General features: G+C 39.8%; 1 protein-coding gene across 6 annotated transcripts in view; it reads right to left on the bottom strand.

Moving 5' to 3' along the window:
* The window catches only part of asic2 (acid-sensing (proton-gated) ion channel 2), a 381,467-nt gene that overhangs the window by 121,993 nt on the left and 243,063 nt on the right, over positions 1-16,411 (bottom strand). Inside the window, exon 1 of one of the 6 annotated variants that reach the window (XM_003442003.4) lies at positions 1,377-3,736. The exons of the other annotated variants lie outside the window; for them this stretch is intronic. Coding sequence (XP_003442051.2) covers positions 1,377-2,069 — 693 coding nt within the window. The 5' untranslated portion in view covers positions 2,070-3,736. Of the gene's footprint in view, positions 1-1,376; positions 3,737-16,411 lie in introns of those variants that run through there. 6 annotated transcript variants of the gene reach the window in all.

Genomic DNA, 16,411 nt, shown 5'->3' on the forward strand with positions numbered 1-16,411 from the left:
ATAGGTTGAATTTAACTGAACTGAATTAGACTGAACTGAATCTCTAAAACTTTCATGTTGAACCTGCTGTAACATGCTCTCCATTAGAAGAATCAGCATTAATGTAAATTGAAATAAACTGTTGTAAAGAAAACCTACAATAACCTGAAACCTGAAGCCTACACTACCCACAATGACACTTGACTATCAACTGTTCGGCCAGAGCACTAATGCAGCACTAGTAGCAGTAGTAAATGAAAAGTCTTTGGTAACATAGATCTGATAAGTTTACTTCTTGTCAGATTTGTTGTCTTCTTTCAAAACCAAAATGATAGCAATTAAAACAGTAACGCTAGCTTCTTCTAAAAGATGGAATCTATGTCAACACATGGCAAATGACTAATATACCACCTGCTATAGGTGCTCCTCAAGACCTCAAATTAGACTTTGATTAAATCTGTGGAGTTCCCCTCTGTTTTCTTCAGCTTCACATTCAGTATACACCATGTGCTGTATGTGATGTTTTGTCTTGGTTCCTTTCGTGTGGGTTATTATTTGAATTTATTGCAGTAAAAGCAGACAAAAAAATAAATAAATACTAAAAAAAATCTACACTAAAACCTAAAAAGTAAAATTTAAATGTATTTAATTGTCACCAGTCAAAAAAACAACTATAATTACGCTCACTATGGATTTGTTTAGATTTGTGTGCGTTTTATACAGATATTTAATCATTTCTCCTTCTGTTTCCAACACTGAGTACATAGTAGAAGAGGGGGGAAAAAAGACAAAAAAAGTTTCAAACACAGCTTGAGCTTCAACATTTCCACAGAGAAAACATCTGCCATGGTTCAAACATGGCAAGGGAGCCCACGAGAAAGTGTGGGCACAGAAATCTACCAAACTCACATCCGCAGAGAAAAAGAAGATGAGCGATCAGACACAGAGGCAGTAAACTCTCCTGGGGCAGTACTGTTAAAGAATATTTTTGATATGTAGGGGTCGTTTAATAGCCATTCTTGCCCACGAGCCGATAATTAGCCCATTTCATCTGTGTTAATGTATGATAATGGCTACTGTCATGCAACTTTCGAAATAGTTCTTCTGAAAATACATAAATTCATATCCCTTGGTTATTTTCTTGGCCAAGAGGTCTGGTGGTGATTTAATAAATGCAGAAAATGATGTTCAAACATTTCTATGATGACCAACAAAGCTTTAACAGCCAGTTATGCGCAAAATAGATGTTACAGTCTTATGTATTTAGGCTGACTACCGCAAAAGACGAGTTGCTTCAGCATGATGCAAATATTATTTTAACTTTTATACTGCAGTTTCCATTTAAGACAAAGTTTGTTTACTGCTTTCAGAAAGAAAAACACAAGAAGCCGACTTACAGAAGAGAAGTTATGAGCTCCACATGGCTCTCCTCTATATTTGCAGGACAGGAGCATGTCATCCAGTTGGTGGCTCAGTCTGTCCATAAACTCCAGGTTGGTCCCTTCAAAGTTTCTGGGTGGGAGAAAGAGCCTGAAGTCTGACAGTTTCTTGAACCAGGTGCGACGGTCCTCCTGAAGCAAGTCCAAAACCATGGGTCTCACTGTTCGGTTAGCAAGCAGCAGGCCCAGCCAGTGGCCAGCAAAGTACAGGTCACTCTTGGTGAGTTTGTAGAGGCGGATAGGGTTATTGTTACAGATAGTGACTGTAGGGAAAGCCAGTTCTTTGGCCCATTCAGTGTGGACTCGCGTGTATGTGGGAAAGGAAAGCCAGTGGAGTAAGCGATTGGAGGACCAGGATAAAAGCAACCCTACAGAGGTGCAGAGTGCCAGAAGCCAGAAGGCCCTGCGGCCCACCGAGCCACCAGGGACGCAAATATGCCGCAACCCGTGTAGGCGTGTCCTTGACAGCAGAGTGGAAGTGACCTGGGCCAGAGTTGGCTTCGGATGACGCCGCTGACGGCCTTTTCTGATCATGGCCGGGGATCCCCTCCGGAGACAGCGCCCTTCCAAGGCCATCGCTGTCCACAGTGCTCCTAAAGCCGCGGGAAAGGCTTCATTTCCCAGCCAGGCCTCAGGGGCTGGGGCCCACATGTAGCTCCAGGATAAATCCACTACTGTAATCCACACATGGATATGTGTTGGCCCTAAAAAACACTACAGACCTATAGACTTTGAAGTGCATTAACACTGCACGCACACACACACACAAAAAAAGTGACCTTATGAAAGCTGTGTGTTTTGAAGCTGCCTTCTCTTATTGGTGCAGGAGCTCTGTTGAACTGAGCAGCAGCTACTTGTTGGTCATTTCTCTTGGTCTCTCCATGTGAGAGTGCTCCAATCATCCAGCTCAGCAGGGACAGAAAAAAAAAAAAATCAGCTAGGCAAATGTGCTCCAAGCAAGGTGTCTTCTACATGAATGACTCCAGCATCCACGGCAGTTAGGGTGACAGTGAACAAGAGAGGATGAGACAGAGAGAGCGAAGGCAAGAGGAAGAGGGAGGGGAGGAGAGAGGGAGAGAAGAGGACAGAATACAAAATACCACGGGCTTAGTACAGAGGACAAAAAACAAATGAAAGAAGGGAAGGTAATTAAAATAATGAGATGACAGAGGACAGAATTGGTTGGTGTGGTGCAGTCCGCGAGAAGAGCCGTGTTCCAGCGCTGTGGTTTGTCTTCTTTTGGGTTAAGTATGTGTTTTTGAGCTTCACAGGCTTGCAGAAGCATTCATCAGCCAGAGGCAGCAATCACTTCCTTGTCACTATTAAGTATGTGGTTTAATTGAATTCACAAAAGTCTACCATCCTCATTTGTTTTCTTCTCCCACTTTCTCGTCTCACTTTTTAGTGCCTTTAGTTCTTTCTGATGTCACTGATCCGCTGCTCGTCTGTCCCTGAACTCGGTTTTAACCGGCGTTATTAGGTCCTGCAGGTAAACACGGGACAGCTTCATCGTGCAGCGGACCTGCTTCTCAGCAGCGCGGCCACAGTTAGAGACGTACCACAACACACTTTCACATGGAGAAGGAGGCACTCATGCACGTACACGGACAAACACTCACAGCGGTTTCCTGCGGGAAACCAGACCAGAGATAATCTGTTCTGTCACACTCACATCTCAACATCTCTCCCCGCTTTATCTGTCTCCTGTTATTCTTTCTTCTTCTTCTTCCCCCCTAGTTTTGTCTCCCCCACTCACAGACAGGATCTCTAATCTCAATATTCCCCTCATGTCTCCGCTCCTCCTTCTAAAAATACTCTCTCCAAATCAAATCCATCAACTTGCCCTCATGCTCCTCCTCCTCTTGTCTTTTATGTCAGTCAAGCCCCGTAAGCTCGACCTCCTGTCGGGCACCCCCACCTCCTCCTCTTCTTCTTTTTCACTTTGTCCGAGCACTCCCTTGCTTTTCTTCCATCAGGAAAGGCTTCTGTGTGCGCTTTCCTCTCTCTGTGTCCTTGTCAGCTTCATCCAGCTCGCTCCCTCTCCCTGGTCTGAATGACTTCTCTCCTCTCTGTGATCTCTCTCTTTTCTCCCCCTCCCTCTCTCGATGTCTCTCACGCTTTTGCTCCTCTGTTTTGCTCTGCTTTTCAGGCAGCTTGTCCCCCCATTGCTCTTCTTCTCCTCCTCCTGCGCCACAGCTCTGTCCACGCAGCCGGTGAGCCCGTCACTGATGAGAGCGCCTGTCTCTCTCTGTGCTAACTTGCGCCGTCCTTCGCCCCCCTCTGTTTGTCTGCTGCTGCTGCTGAGCCACACAGCCTCAGAGCGATGAGAGACTGCTGTGTGCATGCAGTGCACAAAAGCCACGCGTAGACTCTCTTTTACTCTGGGTTAATTTTTTTTTTTATCTCATTCTTTTTATTGCTGCAATAGAGATTTGAAATTTGTTTGGAAAAACTGGATTGGAATAAAATGGGTTATGCACTCTTTGCCGACTTTAGCTTTGGTCTTTTAGCACTTTGTCTAGTAAAGGGACCGTCTTCCCTCAGCTAAGGACCTGCTCATTGAGAATCATTGGATTTTTCTCTTAACTTTAACTTGAAATGGTCCACTAAACCTTAAGACATTTTAGTCTAGCAAAATGAAAATTATATATACATATTTTTCTTTATTTCACGTACATTTGTCCTTGTTCCTTAACCTGAGTTTAGATCTCAGGTTAAGGAACAACCACTTATTTTTTGTAATTTCTTTTAATATCTCAATAGCAAAATTGATACTACCCAAATAGACACTCTGGCTACAGTATGTTTAGTGCTATGAATTGAAAAAACTATGTAACATCATTCATTTTTAGACATAATTTCCATTTTCAATTTAATTTGGTTCTTTGTAAGTAGCTCTGGTGGCCTCTGTAGTTCTATAAAGACAACGACCTTAATACATACCAAGCAAGGATCCATATTCAATTCTCTGAGAAAGCTCATTTTATTTTTCATAAAACTTAGAGGCATAGTTCAGTCTTTGAGTGTGTCCTTTGTGGTTCTGAGCAAAACAACCTTCCACACAACAAGATGTTATCTTATTACCTCGTTTCTGATGTAAACCCACCTTTTGTGCCATTTTGTTTCTTTTTTAATGGTGAAGGATTATTACATTCCTGGTCTGCAAATATCATTTGTGCCAACAAGCACTCTCCGTTTAGGACAGTCAAGTTAAATAGCCTTCGTCAATACAAGTAAACAGACAGCTTCAGAGCCAACTCGCTGTAAGGGCTCTTGTACACCGAGTCCTGCAATGCATGGTTTTGTAAAATTCAAGGTTTCACTCATTAACATTCAGTAATGTTCTTGTGCCAATTACAGAGGAGACCATTTTCTCCCTGTGTGATGAAGGCTATTTTTCATTTCATTTTCATTTTTTAGATTGCTTAATTAAACTCCCCTAAGCTGCTCTCTGTTTCTACAGAAAAATGTAAAATAAAGCACAGAATATAACCCCGTCTATATAATTTGTCAGAACCTGCAATGTGTGGTGGCTCTGAATAATTATCACGATATTAGATCATTTTTGTAGTTGTATATAATAAATGCCAGAGACCAAACGAATTAATATAAAACGGTTCCTTAACATCACGGGGTGAATATCGAACTCCGCGTGTGGGTTTGACATGATTTTGACTGGAACCGTGTAGCTTTTTGCGGTTCAGCTGAAAGTTCTCGAACGCTGCTTGACAACTTCTTGTGATCTCATCTTTGAATGCGTAATGAAAAGACATTTTTTAACTTTGAACTAAAGCCCACACATAAGTTTAAAGAAACCTTTCAGACTGTCAAGAGAAATTAGCACAGAAATCCAAACTGGCATGTGCTCGCATTTGCACACATAATGAAGCGCATCGTTCCCAAACAGCAAAACGTGCACTGTGAAAACGTTAAAACAGGTCCATGTATAATGCATAACCAGCAAAAATACAAAGAACAGGAACACAGTGTGAAATCTGAAATGTCAAATGCATGCATGTATACATATTTCTTCTAACGCCTACTGTATGCTATGGTGGAATGCATAAGCACGCACACATTCACTGCCTACAGCTAGAGGCAAAGGCAGCCTTCCAGAGCTTGGATCCACAGGCTGAATAATTAGCTTGGAGCCATAAAGAGGGTTTCTCAGTCCAGCTATGCAGCCAGTGTAACGAACAGCTCAAAGGCTCAATATATCCAATTTGCAATTCTAAAACATAAGGGAAATCACAGATTAATTAGGGACAGAGCCAGCCCAAACATCAGATACAATTAGACCGCATTGTATAGCTGCAGCACCGTGGCATGTGTCTCCTATAAAATAATCCGGTATGTTTTAGTCAAACGTACTGTCACAAGATCAAAGGCCACATAGTAGCAAACTGGCAGCGAGAGAGCAGCCTGTAAATACAAACCACAATTAAACATTCATAGATTCATGTTAATGAGGCCTAGAATGTTTCAGAAGCCTGCATTAAACACTTAATAGTTAAACAGGGACTCTGCAAGGTTGTAGCTGAATCATAAGAGGGCAAGCTCCACGCTGGCCTTGTTGGTGAATGCACAGGTGAGGCTGTGTCAAGGGCAAGCAGAAGAAAGACACAGGAGGCGAAGAAAAACAGTATACATGCGCTGGTCTGCCATTAATCAAAACTTAATTTAAAATGTTAGCGGTGGCAGGCGAAGCAATCAGTGGCTTTTTCTGAGCTGTTAGACTTTTCTAAACTAACGGCAGCAACACTTGTCATCAAGAGAAAAAAGCTTAGCGGGCAGCTTCACTTTCCATCTTCCAGCTGGACCTAAAGCTTTTATTTTTTTAATACAAAGATAAGTCCCTGGGTAGCTACTGATTAAAACTTAAAGATCAATGTCTCATGGTAGCAGCTCATTTAATCATCATTCCATCTAATAGTTGTTTTCAGGGTTCATAAAACCATCTAGAGATAGCTTCCTTTGTGATGTGACAGAGGTTTGGCTTGGACTTGTCTATCATCTTCGAGTCTGTGTCAGGGATAACAACATGTTGAGGTATGGCGCTTATTTGTGGCCAGAAAACTGGCTCCAGTGAAATCCTCAGCACGTTCCTCCATCAAAGAATTCATATACTCAAACAAAGGTAGTGAATGCTGCTGTGCTCATCAATTTAGCTTAATTGATTTAACCTTAAAACAGCTGCTGCCTTGCATTAACACGAAAAATCTCTTTGATGTAGCTGATGCAGGCAGAACTGTCCTCCGGCATTCTTCTCCTGTAGAAGACAGTCTCTTTGGTTTATAGCAACACCTGCTCTAGATATTTTTTGTGTGTAAAAATGAGCCAGACTAAACCTTTACTAAACATTTCTCTGTTATAAGGCTTAGAGACACTTTCCAGAAGTTTTTCACTGACTTATTCTTACATTCAGAATCACCCACTAAAATGCATTTTCTGTAAAACCACAGTGTTTACACCATTTTTATCCAACCAGTCACTCTTTTTCTGTTAATCAAAAAAACTGACCTCAGTAGTCAAAATCTTATCAGTGTGTTTTTAAGCAACATTTATTTATTTTTTTGGTCTATAAAATTGCCTCCATGTGCATCTCTGGTGAGATGCTTAAAAACAGTAAACCGAGACAAACAAAGGAGACTGTAGAGCTGAAAGGACGTGAGATAAGTGGCAATTATCTGTGGATTTGTTACCAGTAGCAACACCTTCAGTAATCAGTTAACATGAATATTGATCACTGCCTCCTTCAGCTACGAATTTAAGTCTTGGAGAAGAGGACTATAAATACATAGCGGTGTTCAGACATATATACAAGTCACATATACAGGACTATAATTTTGTAGCTAAAAGTAATGTTTACTTTTTTTACTGTACAGAATGAGATAAATAACTGGTATATTTTGAAGTAAAACACAAATCAGCACGTTACTTAATTGAACATAAGCAATCAGTCTGCTGTGCCAAATTCAGAAAAAACAGGTTCCATTCAAGACAGACTATTATAGAAGTTGCCCTTTGCACTCACCTGCATACTCATTTTGATTGAAAAGTCTTTAAAACTCTGAGTCACACAGAGAATAATAGGGCGCATGGTGATCATCCTACCTGTAAACGGCACAGCTGTCTGCTCTGTCGGGGCAGGAGGTGACACCACTCAAAGAAAACCACAAAAAAACAGTCTCAGCAAGAAAACTGAACAGTTAACAGTGATGGAGATGCTGTAATTTAGCCCGCAGGCTGAAAAAGAAGCATCATTTTTTGTGTTAAGAAAAAAACCACAGGAGCTCTGTTGCACATAGTCAGAAAGACTTATTTTAAAGCTAGATTTCTATACTGCCAATGACTTCAGCAACTGTCTAAAAACAGCTCAACTTGCACGGTAGGTGTTACGTTGAGATTAAATAATGTTAAATTGCATGACATCCTAATGATCTCTGTGGGATGTTGGGACTGAGAAAAGAATGAAAACACACGAGTGCAAAACGAATATTAAGAACACATTTAGAAACCTATGAATAAAAACCGAGCACCGCTATTATTTAATCATAACTTTAAACTCGTTTATTTTATTAAATTTAAGTATTATATTTTTCTTTGTCAAAATTAGAGAGAAATAACAGAGGGTTACTAGCTCCTCGCCAGCTAATGAAAAGCAGATTTACTTCATTTTCTGCTAAATCAATAGAGGTGGAAGTGGAATGACTCCAGCCCTGATGGCTTGAGGGTGGCCTGGAGGAACCCAACGCCGGTGTTGTCGATCGCCCAATATTACAGAAGCAAACTGTGCTGAACATGATCACCTCTATTTTTATTAATTATCAGTGGTCACAGAAACATAACGAGGCACAGCTCAATAAAAAGAGTACACTGATGTTGGGTTTCACCTGCTCATTCAATATACTTATGCCACATCTGCTGCCACTGCTAAATGTTTTAATTGACTCTCCGCATCATTAGGGAGTAGATTATGATGTTCCATATATCTTATATAACACATCAATTTTTCTGACTGATTTTGTTGCTCATTTTCAAAACCACAACTTACTTGATATAAATCAGGAGTTTTGTAGCACCTTATTAACATTGTACTCTTAGACTGCTGGACTAAAGTGGACAGAATCTGACAAATCGTTTCACCTACATTACCAGCAACGAAAGCTGACACCTGCAGCTTAGTCAGACGCTCATATTTGTAATGCTAATAGTGGTTAATGAAGCCTCAAGTTGGTGAAGCTTCAAGTTGCTAAAGCCTCCAGCAGAGATGAGGTGTGTGGGACTGACCGAGACCTGTCAACAGACGCTAATGTGAAAAATCAGATATCCATTTTAAGCCCAGGGAATATTTTTCCCCCCCAGTATCCATAATTTGATACAGTCACTGAACCTCTTCATAGTTGTTATTCATACGGATCCTGTGCTACCTCCAAAATCAGCTTCTCGTTTGAGGACAAAGGGAGCAAGCCAGGCAAACACTATCCTTTTTTTTCATCTGCTTCATGGTTGATTAGGTTTATTTTCATGCTGCTGCTCTTTTTTATTAAACTACCACCACCTTTTTTGATTTAAAAATAGTGGGAAGCAGCTGCTTTAGATCTATCCTCACACCTGGCCCACATTTAGACAGAGCAGAAGGACATTTAAAATCTGACGAGCAAGTAGTTACAACAAAAAAGGGGAAGGTGCTTAAAATGTGGGCGTGCACACGTCTCAATGAATGTCCCAGTTTTAATAACCCCAAAACTGGTGTGTCATTCATCCAGCTGGACTCCAGTCCCCATGATTACACAATAAGCTTCAGTTACACTTAGAATTTTCCCCAAATGACACTAGCTAAACGCTGTCTGACAGGTTGGCAGCATCCCAGCTCCACTCTGCAAACACACTCCTAACCTTTATGGCTCCCTGCGGCCATCCACACACTTTGATAACCCCGGCCATGATTCAGTCTGCACACCAAAGAATCAACAGAAAACAATTGATGTCTTACCCTGGGATCTGCTGCGTCAGACAGACAAACTTAACACTAAAAGCATTCCTGTTTCCATAATTGTTGGAGAATTGCTGGAAATTGAATTAAATGCAAAAAGACATAATGTGCAAGTCATTGAAATTCTATATTCAATTGAATTTTGTACAGTTTGTTTTTATAATGCATTAAAATAAATTGGTTAGCAGTGGTTTGACATTGTCTTGCAGAAATAAGCAAGGTCTTTGAAAGAAAATTATGTGACATTATGTTACTCAAGCCTGTCCACAAAGCTACATAATGCCTCTTCTCTTTAATTCGCATGTTATGGTACTCGTGATTTTCAAACAGAATTTCAGATTTTGTGTATCCAGATGGCAATGGCAGCATTGCTGGCTCTTGTTTGGGTGCTGGTAGAGTTCTGACTTGCATTTGTGGACAATCTTTGCTCGCTGAACATAAACACACATTTTCAGAAGTGTTACTGAAACATTGCTGTGAGCCATTTAAGAATTGTGATTTTTTTTTAATTCATTTTTTTAAGGAGTTCTTAGAGATCTTAGCTCTTAGATCATGCTCATTCAGCACTGGGTTTTTGCCTTTTCCCTTATAGATAATTGTCTGCAACTGTTACTATCAGCTATGACAATATGATAGCATCTACTGTAGAGATTATGAAGTTTATGATGGAAATATTTTCCTACACAATCTTAAAAAAGAAGAACCCATCCTCATCTTTACTTCTGAAAGACTGAGATACTCTGGTATGCTCTTTTTTTGTATTCAGTTCTGATACCGACACAGTGGATTTTTTCACAACTTTTCCACTCTTTTGTTGTATAGGGTGTGAACGGTTATATAACACTGCCTAGACCTGTTGGTAGAAGTAGTAATGGGGGTAACTTTAGGTCAGTGAAATCTAATTTCCAATGTTTGTTTCTGCCATAAGACTTAATGAGCACCAACTGCTGGCTGTTATGCAATAAACACACAACTTTAATTCTACCTTTTTACAAAATGAGGGTAGTTAAATTTGCATTATTTGCATTGAAACTGATGGGGAAATCTACAAATGAAATCAGCAAGTCTAGCTGGGATGGATTAGTCCTTTTTTTCCCCTGTTATACTGACTTTGCAAGTTACCCATGAATCAACACTTAAACTTTGCACGTCACATATTTTTCCAGGTGAAATTACTTTGTTCCTTTTTTAAGGTAAGACAATCCATAAGCACACATTGAATTAATAAAGTAACACTATCATGAAAATGGGCAGAGTGTCTGAAGGCAGTCACAAATATGTGCAACAAATAAGTCTAAAACTTTTCTCTTTCTTTCTTCAGGCAACTAGCAAGCATTAAAAACTCTCACCATGCATGCTCACAGCTTCTTGAGTGTGTCAGACTGTGACTCGGTAGTTATCAGCTTGCTCTTGTACAAGTTTAACAGCTGGTAAAGATTAGCATGTCGATCCTTTGAGCTCAGACAGCTGACTGTTCATGAGAGACATCACTCTGCTGAACATTTAAGATGGCTGGGAAGACAGAATCTGCAGCTTTGACACATAAAAATCTTGTTAAATCAAGAATTGAATTTCCAGCAGATTTTTTTTCTATTCCTATTTTTCTTCTGATTGGCAGGAATTCATAAACTACACCAAAAGCAAAGTTTCACTTGTGTGACTATAGGCCCCCGACCTCACCCACCCCCTGCAAAAAAAGAAAAAAAAAAAAGTCCATCGTGTTTACGTACAATTAGCATCCAGGTGCAAATGTACCATTCCCTTACTAATGATACAAGTCTCACTGCAGCTTTGCTCGCCATCTTTCTCTTCATTTTTTTTCTGATCATTTTTCTTACAACAGGATTTGTTCCAGGGTTTCCATGGTAACACTGGCTACAGCTTAACTAACAGAATGACCAAAGACTGAACGTGGCAACACTCGGGGTTAAGGATCTACGTTTTCCACCTGTACTAAAAATAAAGCCAATTAAATTCAAAATGAACCCATCCCAGTCTAGGATCTTAATAACAACAGAAAGGATAAAGAAAATCTCTGTTAGGGAATTGAAAGCTCAGAGCCGAGACTGCCACAACAGTTCCAGCTAATGATGCCATTAGTGCTTTGGAGCACCACAATCAATCAGAGAAGTGATTAGCATGAGCATGTACAGAGAGTCGGGCCATTAGTCAAATGGGCCGTGTATAACCTTCAAGACATCGAGTCATCCGACATGCTTACACCTGCACACTAGGAAAAAAAGGTGCATCACAGGGTAAGCAAAAAACATACAAATGGCCTTTATTAATACATGTTAAAAAGTATAATTATGTTGAGAGGGGTGTTGTGTTTCCATGGTCATTTTAGAGCGAAATAAAACGAGATCCAAATTTAGTCAAAGATTAAGTATGTATGTAAGGTACCGCAGAGCTGTCTGACCTGAGCAGTAGAAGCAAAGTTTACTTTTTAAGCGAGATGGATTAATGGTCTACCTCTGAATGCATTCTGTTGCATAATAAATGGAAATGAAAAATGTTTCAGGCAGAAGATTTAATGGAAAAACAGCAAACGCCGAGCTGACACTGAGCCAGGCCAGATGAGGGTGCTGAGGTGAAGCAAGAGAGAAAACACAGAGGGCAGTCATAAAGCTTTTGTTAAAATGCAACCATGGAAATCCATCTGTCCTTATCTCCATAACTTATGTCAAAATAACGACGACGTCTCTCAAGTGATTCATTTCGTGCAAGTTTGAGCAAAACGTCATCTGGATTTAAAGTGAGTGGAAGTGTTCGGTAGATGTAGCAGAAGTGGCAGTGACTGATGGTGAAAAGATTTAGTTAATTTTCATCAAACGTGACACTAATTTATTTCAGAATATGCAAAGAATTGTCAAACACTGATACTTCATTATTAATGCAATTTTAATGACGCAGGGATTTATGAGAGTCGGAGAGATGGCATATGCCAAAGTCATTTAGGGAGCTGATGACTTTATGTTAACCCCACGTTAATTCATTCAGAGCTTCGTATTTCTAGCTCGAGTCTACCTTAAGAGCTACAGGTTTATGCAGGGAGGGACAAAGCACAAGCAGACAGGGAAGAAAATGTGAACAGCTTGGATATACTGGCACTGCATGTATTATTTATTTATTTTTTTTCACACTTCAACACAAGAGAACAAGAAGAATGTGTCTGAATAAAATAATCAAAAATCTTTTGTAAGCACCGAGTGAGCAGAATATTTAAAGAAACAATTGAAGCACAGTTTGATGAGAAAATCCTGGTGTTGCTCAGTTTTCTCTCATTTATGAACTTCAACCAATGTTGAACAGTGGTATTATATTTGTATTGTAGAGATCGATTTTCACAACTGTAATGAATACAAATCACCACTGAATTAGCACATTTATATCTCACCTGGCTACAGGGCGACGCAGAGCATTATTAGTTGCAGTATCCACAATAACGCATTTAATGACTGAAAATGAATTGAATGAAAAAGATGTTAAGAAAAAAGTAATTAGAGATATTGCAAATCAAATCCATTTGTCATGATTCAATAAGACCCACATAATAACAGATAAAATGGGAAAAAAAACCCAAACACACTTTTTCTCTCTGTCCTGAAATTGCAGATCGATAAGAAAAAATTATGTTATTACTTATTCACTGTACCTCTAATTTCTCTTAATTCCTGTGATTTATCGAGGTTACTATATTATGACAAAAATCATTTAGTTTAGAGTAGCTTGGTCAAGACTGAGATCTCAGTTACCTCACATAATTGCTCATAATTTATTGAGCTTTTTGTTATTCTACATGTTCACCTATTAAACGATTGTGACATTCACTTCCTTTAGATGGGTCCTTTTGAACAAAGGGCTCTTTTTCCTGCATCTTTGGGTGAAACGAAGTAAACCGAGACTGAGCTTAAGCTTTAAAGAAGGAGCCAAAACACTGCACTGGATTTATATTCAACATAGTATGAAATAAGTGCTTCACAGAAAAAAAAACAAGTAAATGCAAAAAGTTGTTTCTCTGTAAGGAAAATCTTGTAATCATAATATGTTGAATTCATATTGTGATCAAGCGTTAACAGTTATCCAAGCTTAAAAAGACTCACAGTTTCTTAAGTTAATATAAATCCTAGATTTTTCCTCTTTATGATCAGTCCTGTCATTACAGCTTCACACGCTACACATTAAACACATTAATACTAGGTGTGCTGTTCCTTAGCAACTCAAACTAGGGCCAAACTTCAAAGAAATAACGTCCCTTCTCTTTCCATGCCATAGCTTATTAACCAGCAGGTAGTTTGGAGCATATAAGCTATTTTGAATCAAAGTGCACAGCAGAGGCAGCAGTGTAGCTGGAGCTGAGAATCTAACACCGTCATCAGCATCAGTCAAAATACTCTCAGCAAGCCTCCACTCTTTGATTTAACCGTGAAAATTATTTTAGTGAACTTTGTCACTGTGGCCAAACTATAAAAACAGGCAGGCAAGTCATCGTTTTCCTCCCAGACCAGAGTAAATTTACACCCAGCATTCAAGTGTTCTGTTTCACTCAAACACTGTATCTCCTGAGAATGTATGTCTGATGAATCTCACCACAGTACGAGAACCTTGCAGCTTTCAAATTTGCTGGCTGGGCTGCAAAGATAATACCCAGGATCAAAAATCATCACACTTGTCAACAGTGGATGCTTCTCAGGGAGACGGAGGAAGGACGGGAAGTATGAGAACTGTGGAAGACATTCAGTAGGAAGCCTGCTTCCAGCTGTTTCCCTAAGGAAACACTGACCCTTCTGAGAATCTGCTTTTAGCGGTGCGCAGGAAGAAGACTGCCCTGGCACAGCACTGTAAGTGCTCCCATGAATTAAAGATGAGCTCAAGTTATTCTTCTGGCTTGAACTGACTGGAACAGATTTACAATTTGCATTTTATTTGAAATGAACATAACCATCACATTCTTTCATTTGCAGGATCATATGTGACACATCTATGATCAGTTTTCCAGGTTGCTCGGGAGATGATGGAGGCCGCCTTTCAGAAATAACGGTCAACTGTGTCTGTGTAAAATGTGTTATTTCAAGGCTGGGCGACGTTCATAAAAAAGGGATCTTAATGTGAAAGATGGAACCAAGTGAAAATAAATTAAATATAATTATAATTTTATTAAGTAAAGGTTTGTGATGCAGAACATCATTTTTTTAAATCACTGCAAAGGTTATATTTATATTTGTGAAAAACACTTTCTTTTGGTTTGTAACTTTCTTACAGAACTTGTGCATCAAACTTAGACTTGTTAATTCAGGGCAGGATTTTCTTCCTAGCCACATTCTTGTTATGCCAAAACCAATTTATGTGACAGTGAGCTGAAGAAAGGTGCTGCCGTCTCCCCGATACAAGCGTGCAAACATCTCTGCTGAAAGGTTGATGCATTTGAAGCCTGTAGACGATATCATGAAGACAGATGTGGTACACAGTACAGCTGTGCTTTAATCTAAACACAAACATCAGCCTCACAATGAAAACGTCAGCATGCTGTTGTTAAGTGGGTATAATGTTTGCCATCTCAGTTTACTGTGTTTGTATGCTAATTTGGATTAGCAAATTATACAAGTACAACAGAGGCTAATGGCTATTAAGCAAAACACTGACAAACTGAAGCCATTTTCACTCGTGCACTGCAGTCGTGAACTTTTCTAGTCACTACTTTAAAGATGTACTTCATAGTTTCATAGTAGTTTTATGTTGTGTAGATTTTCTTGGGTTTTCTAATTATTAAATCTTTTCAAACATTTGTTATTTCCAACATTTATTGTTTATGTTCTAGTTTGTTGTATTCTGATATGTTTTGTCTTTTTAATCCACTACACTACAACAATACTAATTTGATGATGATGGCAGTGTTCATTCAGGTGATTGTCCAACTTTATAGGATTCTTCCCTGGAACACCATGGGTGCCAAATTTCATGAAAATCTAGACGATCATTGTTGATCAATGATCAAAAATTTAAACTTCCTCTTTCTCTTCTTTTCTTCTCCTTCTGGCTGCCCCGTTGGGGCTCTGCATTGGGCATGATCTGCCTCGATCCCACCCTACTCCTATCCTCCTCCTCTGTCACAGCAACCCTCTGGACTTCTTTACTTCATCCTTGAATCCTTGTTTTCTTCTACTTTCTGGCGGCTCCATCTTCTACCTCCATTGCCCAGTATATCCACTATCCCTCCTTTGAACAATCTAAACCATCTCAATCTTGCCTCTATAACTTTGTCTCCAAACTGCTCAACCTGAGGTGTCCCTCTGATATACCCATTTCTAATCTGGTCCATCCCGGTCCCTCCCAATGAAAATCGTAGCATCTACAACTCTGCCACCTCAACCTCTTGTCTCCTGTTGTCTCATCAACATCATAGCAGGTCTCACTAACACCTTGTAGACATCCTCTTTCACTCTTGCTGCTATCCTTCTGTTACTAATCACTCCTGACACTCATCTTCACCCACTCCATTCTGCCTGCACTCTCTTCTTCACCTCTCTTCTGCTCAGTCCATTGGTTTGAATGGTTGATCTCAGGTCATCAGCACCAGCCTCCTTCTCATTCATAAGCATGTATTCTGTCTTGCTTCTACTGACATTCATTTATCTTGTCTTCAGAGCAGACCTCCACCTCTCCAGGGTTTCTCCAGTGCTCCTCACTCTCGCTACACATCACAATGTTTTCTGCGAATATGCTAGTCCACAGAAGCTCCTGCATGACCTCCCCTGTCAGCCTGCCGATCCCTCTAGGGACACAGAGCTTAAATACATATGAAATACATTTTTTCAGTCATATAAGCCTGCACTAAGTGAAGAACAGACTGGAGCTGTTACAATAGTGTGCAAAAACTGTTTATTAATGTAATTGAGCATATAAGCAGATGGATTAGAAATGCTTAAAACATGTTAGATACAGCGTGACTCCAAAGAGCAGCAGGTTAACATGACCTCAAAAGCTACTCACACAATGA

Source organism: Oreochromis niloticus, linkage group LG4, assembly GCF_001858045.2.
Source record: "Oreochromis niloticus isolate F11D_XX linkage group LG4, O_niloticus_UMD_NMBU, whole genome shotgun sequence".
NCBI classification, from domain to species: Eukaryota; Metazoa; Chordata; class Actinopteri; order Cichliformes; family Cichlidae; genus Oreochromis; species Oreochromis niloticus.